This window comes from Prunus dulcis, chromosome 2 (assembly GCF_902201215.1).
Source record: "Prunus dulcis chromosome 2, ALMONDv2, whole genome shotgun sequence".
In the NCBI taxonomy this organism is placed as follows: domain Eukaryota; kingdom Viridiplantae; phylum Streptophyta; class Magnoliopsida; order Rosales; family Rosaceae; genus Prunus; species Prunus dulcis.
The window spans coordinates 19,663,106-19,679,817 of record NC_047651.1 but is presented as its reverse complement, the minus strand read 5'-3'; the positions used below and the strand labels follow the sequence as shown (position 1 = coordinate 19,679,817).

General features: G+C 38.5%; 1 protein-coding gene across 1 annotated transcript; it reads left to right on the top strand.

Annotated features, from left to right (window-relative positions):
* The first annotated feature begins 13,428 nt into the window (after nt 1–13,428).
* Nucleotides 13,429–14,901, top strand: LOC117617662 (uncharacterized protein C594.04c). Its single transcript, XM_034347133.1, has 3 exons — nt 13,429–13,825; nt 13,907–14,170; nt 14,272–14,901. Exons 1-3 carry the CDS (start codon nt 13,574–13,576, stop codon nt 14,746–14,748), a joined length of 993 nt encoding a protein of 330 aa, XP_034203024.1. The 5' UTR covers nt 13,429–13,573; the 3' UTR covers nt 14,749–14,901.
* The last annotated feature ends 1,811 nt before the right edge of the window (nt 14,902–16,712 follow it).

Below are 16,712 nucleotides of genomic sequence, written 5' to 3'. Positions count from 1 at the left end.
TTGGTGGAGGAAGGGAGGCAATGAGAGAAGCAAAGTAGAGAATACGGGGGGACTCCAACTCTCAGCCATGTTTTAGTGATTCTCTTATTAGAGTGCAGCAACAATGGAGGAAGGGAGTGCTGTAGAGACGCGATGAAGAATTGAGAACGACGTGAGGCCACTTGCAAGGGACGTTAGGGTTTTTTAACTTGATTTTTAATTTTTAATGTTTTTGTTTTTTTAAGGATTATTGAAAAAAGAAAAATAAAAAATAAAATACACATGGCAACATTCATTAATTGACATGGCAAGACACATCAGCTGCCACATAAGATGGTCAGCTAAGGTGGTCAATATTGTGTGTCTAAATAGCATTACTCTTAAAAATAGGCAGGATTATTATTAGAGTCTAATTTTTAAGAATAACATTTTATTACAACAATTTTCTACCAACATGGTCAATATAAAATAAAGAGCTAGTTGATATCACTAATTTCAAAACATAAAACCACAAGGAATCAAAAACATTGAGTTTCAAGCTTTAAGGAATTAGGGCTTTGAAATTGCATTCAATCCCAACCCAATTTTGCTTGAATTTATTTACTATACTTGTTATATATATATATATGGGTGAATCCGTGACACTATATTTTTTACACAAGTTTTGACACAAATTTTCAATCATTAAATTGAAATGGATTGAATGGCTAGGATTAACTAAACTAATTATATATTTTTTAAAAATATATATATTAAAAGTAATTATTAATTGACTTTCTCTTTCTTATTTCTCTATCGTCAATCAATGTTTTATAAAATCTTCCTATTTCGTTGTTCTCTATCCTCTAGAATTCTTCAGTTAATAACTTTCCCATCCTCCTCCTCTTTCTTCTAAAGCTTTACACAAGTTTCTGATTCTTTTTTATCTCTATCCCTAACTTTGTTTTTTGCTTTTTTTTTACTGCTTAGTTTTTGAGTTATTACAGTTATACATAGATTATGACTCTCGAAGTAAAGGCTTGGGGATAACACCCCATCCACACAAACACACAATGAACTGCACAGCAAACTGTCTTTTGCCATATATTTTTTAATGTTATTAATCAACCAAACGGTAGAGATGAAATATTGCAACAAATCTGGGCTTTTTCTTTTTTGGTTAAATATTAATATCTTATTTTCTCTTCAATATTGGTAGCCTGAAACAGATTTTCTATGTCGTGGAAGAATGCTCGGTTGGTGTAGATGACAATGGCAAGGGGAAGGTAATGGTGAGGTTTCGCAGGTTATTAATTGAGAAGATCATGATGATAAGAAAACAAAAGGGGGGAACGATAATTGAGTGATTTTCGGGATTATCATAATTAATAAATAAAAATGAAATTTACTTGGCATTAGAGATTTAATTTAATTTAAGTAATTAATGAAACATAATCTCAACCATTCAATCCATTCTAATCTAATGGTTGAAAATTTGTGTCAAAAACATAGTGCGACGGATCCGCCTCCTATATATATATATATATATATATATATATATATATATATATATATATAAATTTCCTGATCAGATTCTTGATAAAAGTCAACTCCAGAGGTTTTTAGGATCTCTAAACTATGTTTTTGACTTCTACCAGAATCTGCGAAAGCAATGTAAGCCTCTGTTTGATAGATTACAGAATAACCCTCCCCCTTGGTCAACCATCCATACCGAAGTTGTCAAACAGATTAAGACTCATGTCAAGACACTCCCCTGTCTTGGTATTCCTTCAGTTGATTCCTTCAAAATAGTTGAAACTGATGTCTCTGACATAGGTTATGGTGGCATTCTCAAACAAAAAGTTTGTCCAGAATCTCCAGAACAAATTGTTCGTTTCCCTGGAACCTGGACCCAGTCGCAATATAATTATAGTACTATTAAAAAAGAAATATTAGCTATTGTATTATGCATTAGTAAATTCCAAGATGATTTACTTAATCAAAAGTTTTTAATACGAGTTGATTGCAAATCTGCAAAACATGTTTTAGAAAAAGATGTTCATAACATTGCATCTAAACAGATTTTTGCAAGATGGCAAAGTATATTAAGTATATTTGATTTTGATATTGAATATTTGAGAGGATGTGAGAATTCAATCCCTGATTTTCTTACTCGAGAATTTTTGCAGGAAACACAATGGCCCCCAAAAAAGACAAAAATAAAGAACCTACCAGCCAGCCTAAGCCATCTCAGTCGCAACCCAAGCCATCTCAGTTGCAGCAATCCCAGTCCTCATCCATGAGTCCTAATAAGCCAGAAATGCCCAAACAGATAGTTCCCTATCTTGGTTGCACCCCTATTTCAGTTGCTACCCCATTATCAGTTGCAAACAGATTTTCCTTTTTAGGATCCACTATTGGTCAAATTCGTCCTAGTTACCAATCTACATTAGTTGCCAGTTATGATCCTTTTTCAGTTGATGTCCCAGCCGGACCCTCAGCCGCACCCAAAAAGACATACCCTTATTTGCCTAAGAGTCAGTCTCACCTGTTTGTTATTGAGCCGTTGTATGATGTTCATCACAACCCAGTTGAAATTGCTAAACACTATTTCCCTCCTGGATTCCATTATATGCCTTCTAGTCCTTACAAGTCTCTCAAATATTATAGAGATATATTACTTGAAACCAAGTCAGTTGAAATTAAGCCGATACAGGATCGTGACCATCCTGAGATCATTCTTTATCATTCTTTGTATATTCACCAGATCATAAGCCAAGAATCCTTCAGTAGTCGCCCTTATGAGTTAAAAGTCCTTCAGTCAAAATTGCAGTATAATTATTCTGATTATATTGATGCCTGGTACACTATTTTCCTTCATCAATCTGAGGATTTTACTCATTCCTGGTTCATCAATTTTGATAATAAGTTCAAATGTTCTTTCCCATATTGGTTCCTCCATTTGTGGGAAAAACATGGTCCAGTTGATGAAATCCTACCGGTTTTAGTCCATGACCTAATCCGCCGCTACACTAAAACGGCCAAGTTCTCTAAAGTTGATTTATTTTTCCCAAAACAGTTGCTTTTTATCTCCACGTATAAGGTTCCACGGATCCTCAAATGGTCCTACAGAATCACCAAGGATGCAAGAATCTTTGCCCGCCAATTTTCAGTCAAATGGTGGGACAAATTTGAAGTTCAACGAATCGCCCGATATGTATACAATGATCTCCCTGCTGAGCCATAGGCAACTTCTCCCACTGGTTCTGTTCGATCTTCCCTCTCAGTCGAAGGAAAGTCCAAATCGGAGCTCCAGGAAATTGCCCGCCAGTTGATCATTCAAGCCTCCCGGATGGATGATGATGAGGACGACAATGTTTCTCCTGCATCGTCCAACTGTCAACCCCTGCCAGATCCAGTCAAGCCCAAATCATGGTATGAGGATAGTCAAGACCCCTATGATGCCTATGATTTGCATTCTGACTAGGCCCTGTAATCAAGAAGTCAAAAGTCGCCATAATTCCCGCTGGATATTGCATCTGCCCTTTGCTTTTCCACCGAAAGTAGCCATCAGTTCACCCTACCCGAATCAAGACATTTGGAAAGTCAGACCAGGTTGCCAGCTGTCGTCATAATTGCTTCAGCCAAAGCATCTGCCTCCTACTTTTCACCGAAAGTTGCCAACCGACAAATTTGAAAGTTGAATCAGGTTGCATGTAACTCCATTATAGCTGACAGGACCCGACCCAATTTCCGCTTTGGAATCCGAGCCGAATCCTGTGCGTGTCCGACACCTGGCGAATGTCAAGCACGAATGACCTTTTTACCCTTTCTTTTTTCCAATTTCTTTATAAAATTTCCCTCAGACTTCTGCCGAAAATTCGGCAGAGTCTCCCCTGTAATTTGACCAAACCCAAAATCTTCCACCTGTCAAACAATCTCAAAAAATCCTACCAACGGCCAGACTAATTCAACAAACAGATCTTAACTCCAGTTTCTCAAGTTCAACAAGATATCAGAGCATGTTTATACAAATTTACAGAACTAAGAAAAGTTAAAACGGGGTCCTACGCTTCGGTGGTGGGGCGGGAGCTAGGATGATGGCCCGGGTGGTTTCCTTCCTTCTTCTACGGCCTGGGGGCGAAAAACAAGTTAAAATTGTGAGTGGACCAAAAATAATGTTCGTGAAAACATTTGAGAACATAGTAACCCCCGTTTGAAAAACATAGGGACATAAAAGCTACTATTTGATCATAATCAAACTCGAGATAATCATTTAAACATAGATAAACGTAACTATAGAAATGTTCACATACTAAACAAAGATATAACAGTATAACACATGTTTGAGTATCAAATATACTGATAAAAATGAGTGAAACAATAACTGCAATAAAAAGTTTTAAAAAGAATCCTTTAAAAACTGCCACCTAATTGTACCCCTGTAATAACCGTCAATTCCCTGGCAGGTCTCGGGCGTCACGCAGGCTACCCGAGCCGCAAACTGGCGAAATCAGGGGACTATGATCAGCCTGATCTGCCGGCAGGTCCTCGATGACACCAAGTCAGCTCGAGTCGCTCAGGCAAGATGCAGGGGACCGTAGTCAGCCTGATCCGCAATCCTGGCAGGTCTCGGGGACACAGAGTCAGCCGAGCCGCAATCCTGGCAGATCTCGGGACACCAAGTCCGCCGAGCCGCAAATCCTGGCACTCACGGTTCGAGCGTCCCCTAAACTCGTGAGGCAAGTCAAGTGCATTGACTAACTGAAATCGGACCGGATGTCCGTCGACATCGGTCCAACTCTGGGTAATCACCAAATAGAGAGTGGGTACATGGTGGTCTAAAATAACTATTTCTGATCAAATCTGATATCCTCTGAATTCTGGTAAATCTGAGCTAAACTACTATTTTGGCTCAAAAACCTCAAATCTGCTGCTTGGTTAATTTTCATAAAAATAAAGGTATTTCACAATAAAGTTCATACTATAACACTTATTCAAGATCAAATATAACATAAAATTATAAAATCTTTTTAAGAAAGAAAAGTCCACTCACTGCTGGTCCGAGCTGGCTGGACCTTTCGAAGGTCCCTCATGAGGGTTAGCTGGACTCCTGGTGCTTGCTTATCCAAAAATAATAAATTAATAAACTACTGGATAAATAGAATTTAAATTAAACACCCTGCCCCCGGCTCCTAGAATACGTGCATTTCATTTCAAGTTACTCCTATGCCCACATTAAGCCTTTCAAACACTTGGACCCGCTTTGGAAGGTCCGACGCTCAGCTAAGCGATAAACTGTTAGATCGGCCGACCCGGGACCCGTGGGGTCCACGATGTCCGATGGCCAATCTGAGCTTCCCTGAAGGTTTCTCATAGAGAGGGAACCATGTTCTGCGAATTTGGTCCGAAACGGACGGTCGAATTAGCTAAAATCGCGTTACCGCTTAAAACCCAAACCCTAACCCCAGGGTTCGCAATTCCGGAGTATCCGGGACTCCGATTCGCAATCCGTCAAATCCTACGTGGTCCTGAAATCACGTAGACCGACATATCCAAAATTTAGCGCGATCGAACGATTTAACGATACTGCACCCACGGATCGCGCCATATGAAAAATCCGTTCGGGGCTCAAACGGACTCCAAATCGAGATCCGCGAAATCCTACGCGCTCGTGACGGCACGAGGACCTCAAAACTGCCCAGAAACAAGCCACCACCCTCGCCCACGCGCCGCCACACGCGCGGGCAGATCGGGTGTCCAAAGCGATTAGGGTGCGTCGAAAAATCTTGGAACCGAGACTCCAAACTCCTATCCTAGGTAAAACACCCCATTTGGAGTCACTTTTGTTCTTGGACAACCCCCAAAAAGTGGACGGAAATGGCCGATCACGGCGGCCGAAGTTCGGCCGATTTTCAATTAAAAAATTAAGCAACCTAGAGGCGAGATCGATGTAAACCCAGCCAACCATCAGTTAGAGCACGTAAAATAGGTGGAAAACCATACCTCACTCGAAAGATTTGGTTGAGAAACGAGAGAGAAAATCAAACTGGAAGTTTGATCACAACAATCGGCAACAATGGCCGATTCCGTCCAATATCCGGTGAGCTGAGGTCGGCGGCAGGTCCAGGGAGGTAGGCGGCGGCGGGGCGGACCTGACGGCACCGGTGGCGAGGGTCGCCGTGCCCTGTGGTGGCGGCGGCTGGAGCTGAAACGGGGGAGGGGGGCTGCGGGTCGCACGGGAGAGGAGAGAGAACTGAGGAGAGAGAAGGGAGAGGGAGAGATAAAAATCTGATTTTTCCAAATTACCGTTTTGCCCTTCGCGATGTTTTGATCGTATTTTGTTCGTTAGAACTCCGATTCAGGTCTACTTCGTGTCTACGGACTCATTTCGCCGTGCTCTACGCAACAGCGCAGGCGGAATTCTCAAATTCTTTTCCGATCAAAAAGTCAAATTTTCCCCTAATAAAATATGCGAGGGCAAAATCATCTTTTGACTAGAATAAAGAAATCTTAATTTTTAGATATTTTGGTTTGGGTTCTTACAATAGCAACCAACCACAGTTAGCCAACCATAGTTGAAAGAACTCTAGTTACTTTTTCCTTTATAAGCAGGCTTCGGCCTCAGTTGTAAGGGGAGGCAATTTAGAACATAAATTTCCTTTTCTTCAGTTTTAAAGATTCTCTCTGATACATCCTTCGGAGAAATCATTCTTGTAAATAGCTTGCAGTTGTGTTTGAAGTTGCAGTTGCAATCTTTGTGAGTATAAATAAAAGTTATTTTCAAATTATCTATTCGATGAAACGCATTATTTTGATGCATTATCATTATTTTGCTGCATTAGTCTGAAAGTTGTTTAGGTTGCATCCAATTCTATTCCTGTATTCTATTCTTCTGTGTTTATATTCAGCCTGTCCTTCAGACTGTCTCTGTCGTTCTCTTTTGTTGGTATCAGAGCAGTAAGTGTTACGGTCTTTATCTACGTTTGCTACTCATCCCCGCCCAAGTGGCTGGTTTAAGCATCTGAGTAGAAGGTTTTCATTTCTTCCTTTTCTTCCCTTTTATCCTTTAAGTCATCTGTTGCTCTTTCTCTAAGGTCTGACCCGTGAGTCCTTTTTCCTAGATCTGTAAGTCCCCAGAGAGGGCTTGAGTGGTGGGCAGGAGACAGAAAATTGAGAAAGATTAATAGGTTTCTTAGAGTCTAAACGGTCGGTTTAGGATCTACTGTTCATCTTCTTCCTCAGACAGCCAAACCCAGTTATTTGAGTAGTCATGAGTCGCCTATTTAGAACAAAGTCTTGTAATTCCAACAGTTCTACAGCCAGTATAAGTCGACTCCCAGAGATAGTTAATGAAGAACAATTTGAATATAATTCCAGTAGTAAAGAACAATTGGATTTTAGAGATTTGAATATACCTAAAGTCCCCAGTCAAAAAATATACAAGAAACACTGGTTGCCCTCTAGTTTTAATAGCACAACACATGTCAAAACAGTTGAACAAGTTTACGCCCTAAGTAAAGATCATGAAACTTGTCAGTTTCTTAATCTTGAGTCAATTGCAAAACATAAGAAAGATGGTAATAATTTCCTGCATATTGGCTTAGTTTAAGTTGCTATCAAACCCCTGACACGTCTAGGGTTAAAAGCCTCAATCCTTCTTTGTCTAAGAGATGCTAGATTCACTGAATTTAGCGATAGCACCTTAGGAGTCATTGAGTCCAGTCTGTGTAATGGCCCTGTCCATTTTGACAGTTATCCTGATTTCACTATAAGTCTAAGTGACCCCCATATCCTGAGAACTTTAACTCTGAATATTAAGACTGAAGGTTACAATGTTCTTCCAGGAACTCAACCTTTAGCCTTAGTTTACAGAATTTATTATAAAGTTACAGGAACAAATATGAACTTCCAAGCACTCAACAAAAGCCCAAAAGATCAAACTGTCTTAATCCAGAGTCACACCTCAAATGCTCACATACAGTTCCCCATACCATTAAGTGGTCCGAAGTTGCCCTTCCAAAAGATTGGACCCTAGTTACCGAAAGCCAACCGGCTCCAATCCAGCGTAGTCTAAACAATTTAGACTACATCCAGCAGTACCTAGATGGCACAGTTAAAATCAAATTTGACAGTCATCCCCTACGCAAGTCTAATGTCCAGTTACAACAGCTGCCAACTCCTGGTCAGTCTCAAAGGCATGTCCCTGCTAGGCATTCCTTTGCTGCCTCTTCCTCCACTCTGGAACGAGACCTAAAGTTAGAAAAAGCCATGATCGACTTCAAACTTGAGTCCCTGAGAAAAACCTCTCAGGTTACCCAATCGTGCTACGGTACAGTTCTAGTCCAAGACGATAAATCAGAATCACCTGAGTCACCTACCCAGTCTAATTTCCTAGTTGACAACCAACTCAAAACCCTAAATAAGAAATTTGAAATTAATTGGGTACGTCTAAATCGCCATTTAAAAGCCCCAGAAAATCAACCTAGAAGAGATAGTTATCACCAAGCCTACCCTGATAGTAAACGCCGTGAACAAATATTTAGTGAATGGAAAGATTATATGCGGTCAGCCAGAGTTGAAATTTTCTACCTAGATTTTGTTGAAAGCCGTTATATGTCTAAAGATGAGTTAAAGACCTTAACTAAGGAAAGGTGGAATTTGATAGATAAGTCTGTCATTGAAACCAGTCATCCTCCAGTAGACACCATAATCATATATCACAAGAAATCCTTAGTACCTGCCACCCCTTTCAAAACCTTTGAAAGCAGCGATCCAAATAGAAAACTAATTGAGCAGAATAATTACACCAATCAGAGTCTAATCACTATAGGAAAACAATTAGACACAATCGAAACCAAGATCGACAAGCTAGGTCTGCCAGAAACAGATTCCAGGCCTAGGTCTAAAATTGAAAAGCCAATAGTTCAGTTTCAAGAACTTAAGTCTAGTCCCGTACTTAAAGTCAATTCTACTATGAAAAAGATAGAAGAAATGCTAGAACAGTTGACCCCTACCAAACCTGAGAAAGGTGAAAAATCTGGTATTAAAACACTAGATTCTTTTGCTGCATTAGTCTGAAAGTTGTTTAGGTTGCATCCAATTCTATTCTTGTATTCTATTCTTCTATGTTTATATTCAGCATGTAAGATCCCACATCAACCAATGGAGAGGAGGTGATGTGCCTTATATGTGCACACCCGCATCCATCTAGCACGAGGCCTTTTGGGAGCTCACTGGCTTCGGGGTCGTAGGAACTCCGAAGTTAAGCGAGTTGGGGGCCAGAGCAATCCCAGGATGGGTGACCCACTGGGAAGTTGCTCGTGAGCTCCCAGAAACAAAACCGTGAGGGCCAGAGAGGGGGGCCCAAAGCGGACAATATCGTGCTACGGCGGAGCCGATCCCGGGATGTGACAATTTGGTATCAGAGCCACTCTACCGTGTGGTGCGAGTGTGCCGACGTGGACGTCGGGCCCTTAAGGGGGGTGGATTGTAAGATCCCACATCAACCAATGGAGAGGAGGTGATGTGCCTTATATGTGCACACCCGCATCCATCTAGCACGAGGCCTTTTGGGAGCTCACTGGCTTCGGAGTTGTAGGAATTCCGAAGTTAAGCGAGTTGGGGGCTAGAGCAATCCCAGGATAGGTGACCCACTGGGAAGTTGCTCGTGAGCTCCCAGAAACAAAACCGTGCGGGCAGAGATGGGGGCCCAAAGCGGACAATATCGTGCTACGGCGGAGCCGATCCCGGGATGTGACACAGCATGTCCTTCAGACTGTCTCTGTCGTTCTCTTTTGTTGAGACCGAATTAAGAGAGAGAGCTTTCATTGAGGGATTCCTCAAATAAGTTATTTGAGGGACACCTTTATAGAGCTCACTCCGTATTGTATTTTACTAATTCAAACTGTCTACAAAGAGAGAGAGCTTTCATTGAGGGATTCCTCAAATAAGTTATTTGAGGGACACCTTTATAGAGCTCACTCCGTATTGTATTTTACTAATTCAAACTGTCTATTTTGTAGATAGGCATTCAAAGATCATTTCTACAACAAAAAAAAAAAAAAAAAAACCTCTTGAATCCGATATCATTTTACCACTCAATTAAAATATTGAAATTCTAGTACTTTCTTGAAGCACCATGTTCACTGATTTTGTATAACACAATTGGATGTCGAAACGGTTTATGAGTTGTCTAATTTTTTGCAAGGATGATCTATGAATGTAGACTTTAAAAAATAGATGGTTTGGATCGTTGAAAAAAAATTCGTAGGGGACCCTAAAAGGTTTCCCTTAAATAAGCTTATTTGAGGGACACGTCTCACTCCGCATTGTATTTTACTAATCCAAACTGTCTATGTGTCTATATTTTAGATAATCAATCAAAGATCATCTCTATAAAAATAAATCACTTAAATCGAATATCATCTGACCACTTAATTGTGTTATTGAAATTTTAGTACTTTCTTGAAGAACCGTGTTCATTGATTTTGTAAGATACAACTGGATGTTGAAACGGTTTCCGATTTGTCTAAATTTTTCCAAGGATAATCTATCAATGTAGACTTAAAAAATAGATAATTTGGATCGTTGGAAAAAAAATTTGTAGGGCACCCTAAAAAGTGTCCTTCAAATAAAATTATTTGAGGGATCCCTCAATAGAAGAGGATCAAAATTAGATTTAGAAATAAGTGGATCAAAATTTTCATTCCAAAAAGACATTAAAATAAGTGAAAACACTGTAGGAAAAACTTACATCCTACTTTTAAAAATCTAAATATTCATATGAAGTAATAAAATGAAATAGACTCAAGAAAGTACCTTATGGAAAATTCTTTGATTTTGTTTTTTGGGGATAGAAATCGGGGTTGAAAGGAGATAAGGTTATAAAGAGATTTATACTAACTAAACCCTAATTCCTCCTACAGACACGTTCGTTGATTAAGGTAAGTTAATCATAGTCGTGAATATTAATTAAACTAGCTCTTTGGCTCGCGTTCATGCCAATTAACGATTCAAATAGTCTCCACATAGACATGGAGTTTAATTGACTTTTGTTTAATTATTTAGTTTTACCATATATACGAATTATATTAGATTTATTTATTTATTTTATAAATATAAATGATAATCTAAACTACAAACTACAAGGGAAGGGTGGAATCCATGGATTTTTCAACGAGTCGATTAGCTAAAGTTATTTGCTTAAAATCTAATGATCATTTTATTGATACTTACATTTTCTATAGTCTTTTTAGAAATAAAAGTAAACATTAAATCATATAAATCACATTAGTTCATGGCTCCATTGAATAATTTATAATAAGTAAAACAAATACATATTAAATGCAACCGAAAAACACATTATCAAAATGAAAATATGTTCAACAACATAATTGAAAGCAACCTATTTTAATTTAATTGTGTATTTTTATTGTTGTTCTCCAACTAAATTCATAAAAAATTTAAAGTTTTTGGAATTTAATAAGTTAATATATATTGTGCTAATATTTAAAAACAAGTTTTTTTTTTTATGCGATATTTAAAACAAGTTAATTATATAGGTTTGATGTTTTTTTCCCTCAAAAATTTCACTGAGGTATAGTAGGCTATAGCCCTTAGTGTCATTTAGCCAGCGTACAAGGGGAAATAGGGGTTTCTCACACACACACTACCAAGGTGTTATGGGGGTTCGGACCTGAGACCATTGGTTTGCAAGTCAATGCCATTTTTTCACTGGACTAGACCTTGTTGGCCTCTTTTTAGCATGATTTTAAATAAGAGTATTTGTTCTCATTTTCAAAGTTTCACCAAACCCCTATCATCTATATAAATAGATAATCCCATGTCTATCATTAGTTTTTTTTTTTTTTTTAATTTTTCCTGTTTTTTTGGGGTAAAATTGACAAACTAATGGGAATTAATTTGTAAACAATGTTAAATAGGAGTAATATTATTGCATAATCATTTTTATATGCTTTTCTGGAACTGTTTCGGGATTATGTACTCAAATACAGTTTACATGCTATGTTTTATCTCATGTGTTGTGATAGGTGGCAGCAGCAAGTTAAACAAAGGGGCTATGCTTTTTTGTGTATAATTTTGCAACCACCAAAGTACCACCTTATGGCTCCAAGAAATCAAAGCTGCAAAGCAATGTTAATTTTCCAGTGTAAATGAGGCAGATAACAAGCTAACACAGAATTAGGTATAATATATTGCATGCCTGGATTTATAACTTGGTTAAACTAATCAAATATACAGCATGCCAAAAGCAAAAAGGAGCTGTATTGTATCCGCCGAATGCTATGTTTTATCTCATGTGTTGTGATAGATGGCAGCAGCAAGTTAAACAAAGGGGCTATGCTTTTTTGTGTATAATTTTGCAACCACCAAAGTACCACCTTATGGCTCCAAGAAATCAAAGCTGCAAAGCAATGTTAATTTTCCAGTGTAAATGAGGCAGATAACAAGCTAACACAGAATTAGGTATAATATATTGCATGCCTGGATTTATAACTTGGTTAAACTAATCAAATATACAGCATGCCAAAAGCAAAAAGGAGCTGTATTGTATCCGCCGACCTACCTGTGCATGCTAGGAGAGAAGAAAAGAAAAACCTTTTTGTGCTTTTATTTTATGTGTTTATAAAGTGCTGTGCTGGTGTGTGATTAGACTTGGACATTGAAGCTGGCATGCAGCCGTACAATAAGTTAGCTTTTGATTTCTCCGGCGCAGATTGTGGAGGAGATTTGAGAGAGTTGGAGGAGGAGGAGAGTTGGAGGGGGGACCTATTAGGGTTTAGGGCCTAATGTGGGGGGTGGCATGTGAGGATATATGATTGCTCACACCACTATGGGCTGCAAAGCAGCATCATTGCAAACACCATGGTTAACCATCTCATAATTACATATTTTGTGTGGGATTAGATGATTTTTATGTGTATTTTGCACGCCCCTTATGATTGATGAATATTATTACTTGATTAATTATTTGAGCAGGGTTTAAGTTCAAATGTCAATAACCATTGAGACACCTCTATATCTAGTCCTTTTTCCCTTTCTCTCTGTCATATTGACCCTTTTTTGCAGCAGTAAATATTTCAACTGTAAAAGATAACACTTTGACAAGCATAAGTAGGCTTTTGAATTCTCATCATAACCTTCTAATGTTAAACGCATCGCATTTGTTGATCATATTGTTAATTATATCTCTCTCTGTGCGCTTGATATTTACTGACTATATTGTTAATTATATCCCTCCAATGTAATGTTATGCACGTCATATTTACTAATCACATTGTTAATTACATCTCTCGATGCGTAGACTTATTTATTTGTGGAATAAAAGAGATGATTAAGGTTACCAAATGAAGAACATTTTTAATGGAGTGGATGGATTTGACATGATAATGGGTGTGCTAATGATTATTATTTGCAGTGATCTCACTGACCCACCAAGCAGAAAGAGAGAGAATCATCTACATATTTTCTACTTTCTAATATCATGGGAGGGCCTCTTTTGATTTTTGAAACGTTGTAGAACAAAAAGAAAAGCTTGTAGGAAAGGAACTTGCTAGGACTATAAAAACAGGCCTCTGTTCCTCTGTTGTTGATGTACCTACTTCTACAACCAACCATGGCTGGTGGTAACTTGAAGAATGCAGTCGTAGCATTTCTGGCTCCCCTTCCCTCCATTATCTTCTACCTCATATTCCTCAGCAACAACCATCACCAAACAGATGGGATTCTCTCTCCTCTCTGGGCGTGGTGCTCCCACCACCCTCTTCTCTTAGCCAATGTCCTCTTCTTCCTCAACGTCAATGTCCTCTTCTGGGTCATCAGCCAAGTTCTAAAAAGCCACTGGGTATGTTAATGTTCGTTCAAAATGTGTTCTTTTTAGTTTCAGCTTCCGATTTGAACTGTTTATATAATTGGGCTGGTGCAGATGATCGATTTGTATTGGACTGTGATACCTGTAATGCTTGTTCATTACTATGGCTCTCACCCTCTGGCTGATTATAACTGGTGGCGCTCAACGATCGTAGTTTTGATGACTTGGGTTTGGAGCCTCAGGCTTTCCCACAACTACTTTAGGCGGGAAAATTGGCAATGGGGTGCAAGAGAGGACTGGAGGTTCACCGATATGAGCTCACAGTATGGGAAGCACTGGTGGTGGATTTCCTTCTTCGCCGTCTACCTCTCTCAGCAGGTAGTGCTTTAAGTGTTTGCTGAATTGCCTCAATGAGCTTCCAAGCTAGTGAAAAATGGCTGTTTTTTTGTTTTCTTGATGGTTCTTTTTAATCTTTGTAGGTTTTTCTGATTGGGGTATGCCTTCCAATGTATGTGATCCACTCAGTTAATGTGCCACTGAACATATGGGATATTATTGCCGTCATTGTCTGCATTTCTGGCATTGTTGTAGCATACTGTGCCGACACGCAGCTCCACGACTTTGTAAGCAGAAACAACAAGCTGAAAGAGCTTGGAAAGCCAGTTGTCCCCAATCTTGATGAGGGGTTGTGGCGTTATTCACGGCATCCCAACTACTTTGGAGAGCAGTTGTGGTGGTGGGGACTAGTTATATTTGCATGGAGCCTGGGACATGGATGGGCCTTTGTTGGATCTCTCATCAATACAATGTGTTTAGCTTATGTGACTACTCTTGTGGAACGGCGAATGCTGAAACAAGATTACAGAGCAGAAGCATACAGGCGATATCAGAAGACAACCTCTGTGTGGATACCTTGGTTCAAGTCATCCCCAGGAGGAAAAGATAAGAATGCTTAATTGATGTTTCTAGCAGTGTGTTATGCTTTGCTACTTTTTTGTATTTGTTTTTTTTATCCATAATCTGTTTCTTGTCTTATAATGTCTATGTTCAAAGTTGTTATCAACTGGTATTTATTTGAAAGAAATGAATGCAAGTTGGATTTTATTTGTGACCACCTGTCTACTTAGAATAGTAACAAATTGTACAGAATTGTTCTGAATCTTCTGAAAAAAGTGTTCTTTGACATCTGAAATCCTAAAAGCCAGACATTAGTTTAGCACATTGAGGAATTTCCACGAGATCTGGCTTTGTTCTTAAATTTGGTTGTGTTACGAAAAACTTGAGATCGAAGTCTATACTGTTAGATGTAACACCAGAAGATGAAGATGTTTGTTTGACAAGTTATTTAAAGTATCACCAAGATACTATTCATTCCAGAACATTTTTCAATTGGGATGCATATGGACCCAACTTGTGCAATGGAAGCCAGCAGGAATGAATTAGAAAAGCAGTAATAATCTCTATAACCAGGATGTATATCATTTGCCTACTTTTGTGAAACTTCAAAAACTTCCGTTGGTATCCCAGGTTACATGGTGTTTGAACTTTAACATTGCTGAATGTCACTTTTTCCCTTCTCTAGGGAATCTTGGATGAACCATTGTGTTTTCTAGTTATTCTACTCATTTTAAACACTCATTTATTGGAATATTTGATGCCAAAGTGCAGTCAGCTTTACCCACCATCACCTATTTAGCTTTCTATTTTCAAATAGATATTTGACTTCTCATGAACAGCTAGCTGTTAGCTTTGTCAGTGTACAAATAAACAGTTCCAGGACCCCTCCCCCTTTCTTTTCTAGGAAGTAGGAACCTTTTTCTTTTTAACCAACAGAATCCCACTGGTGGATCTGCTGCAAAGGAAAAGGTATAGTAGCTAAAGTGTTAGCGGCTGTAGCATCCCCCGGTAATGTGTGGAAGAGTTGTCCTGGCATGTGCTTAGCTACATGAGTAGTGGGAAATTATGCTAATGGATCATGATCTTTCTTCAGAGAACTCTAACTTAGAGGTGAAAATAAGATGAGCATCCCAAAATGATAGTTTCACTTTACCAGTACTGTAAAATTAGAAGAATTGTTTGAAATACTTTCTGTGTGTTTTGTTTTAAACTTTAAAGATTAAAACTTTGAGTATGTTACATGTAAAGAGAATGTTTTACAGTGAGGTAATTCAATGAGTTTAGGCTTGTTAGGTCTCGCTGCTTTTCGGCCCTCTATTTGTCCTGCGAGAGCTGAAAAGCAGCTGGTATAGGTTTCAAATGATTATATGTTTGAAGATATGATTGAAAAAACAAAGGATCTTGAAATTTGCTTTAAGAAGAGATCTGTTCTTGACCTAGCAGTATTGGAGACCAGAAACATGTTGACTATGTAAAAGAAAACTTGCCTTATTTTAGATTGCCTGGCTAGATTCTTACCTCTGCTAACAATCATCCTATAAAGTATTTTGTTGCCCATCAGTACAAAGACATGCTGATACCCAGTTGCCATACAGCACCTGCTTCCATTTGCAATCATATTGACCACCATGAGAGCTAACAGTTTAACAGCTACAAGACCCTACATGATGAGTTAAAAGCTTGCATAAATTTCTCATTGTGTTTCACAGTTGAACATGCGGAGGGCTGAAAGCAAAATAAATAGCTGACATGTATTGACCTTTTCATGTGTATAATATATGTAGAGTGCTGCTATTTTCACCCACCTGTCCTATTTTTTCACCCACCTGATTTTAAAAAATTTAAAGACAAATTTATCTTTATGTAAAATGACTTCTAAAACCTTAAAAATAAAACAAATTTTAAAAAGAAAATAAATTTTTTCTTTTAACTCTCTATATTCTTTCCATCTTCCTGACCTCAACAAATTCAGTGAGCATTGATCTACCCACCCCAATCCTTTGAAAAGTTTTTTTTTTTATAA

What these genes read in the sequence shown, in the direction of transcription:
- LOC117617662 (XM_034347133.1), top strand. Translation starts at nt 13,574, where the DNA reads ATGTACCTACTTCTACAACCAACCATGGCTGGTGGTAACTTGAAGAAT. An exon ending in AAGTTCTAAAAAGCCACTGG is followed by an intron (nt 13,826 to 13,906) that starts GTATGTTAATGT and finishes GGGCTGGTGCAG; the next exon opens with ATGATCGATTTGTATTGGAC. An exon ending in CCGTCTACCTCTCTCAGCAG is followed by an intron (nt 14,171 to 14,271) that starts GTAGTGCTTTAA and finishes TAATCTTTGTAG; the next exon opens with GTTTTTCTGATTGGGGTATG.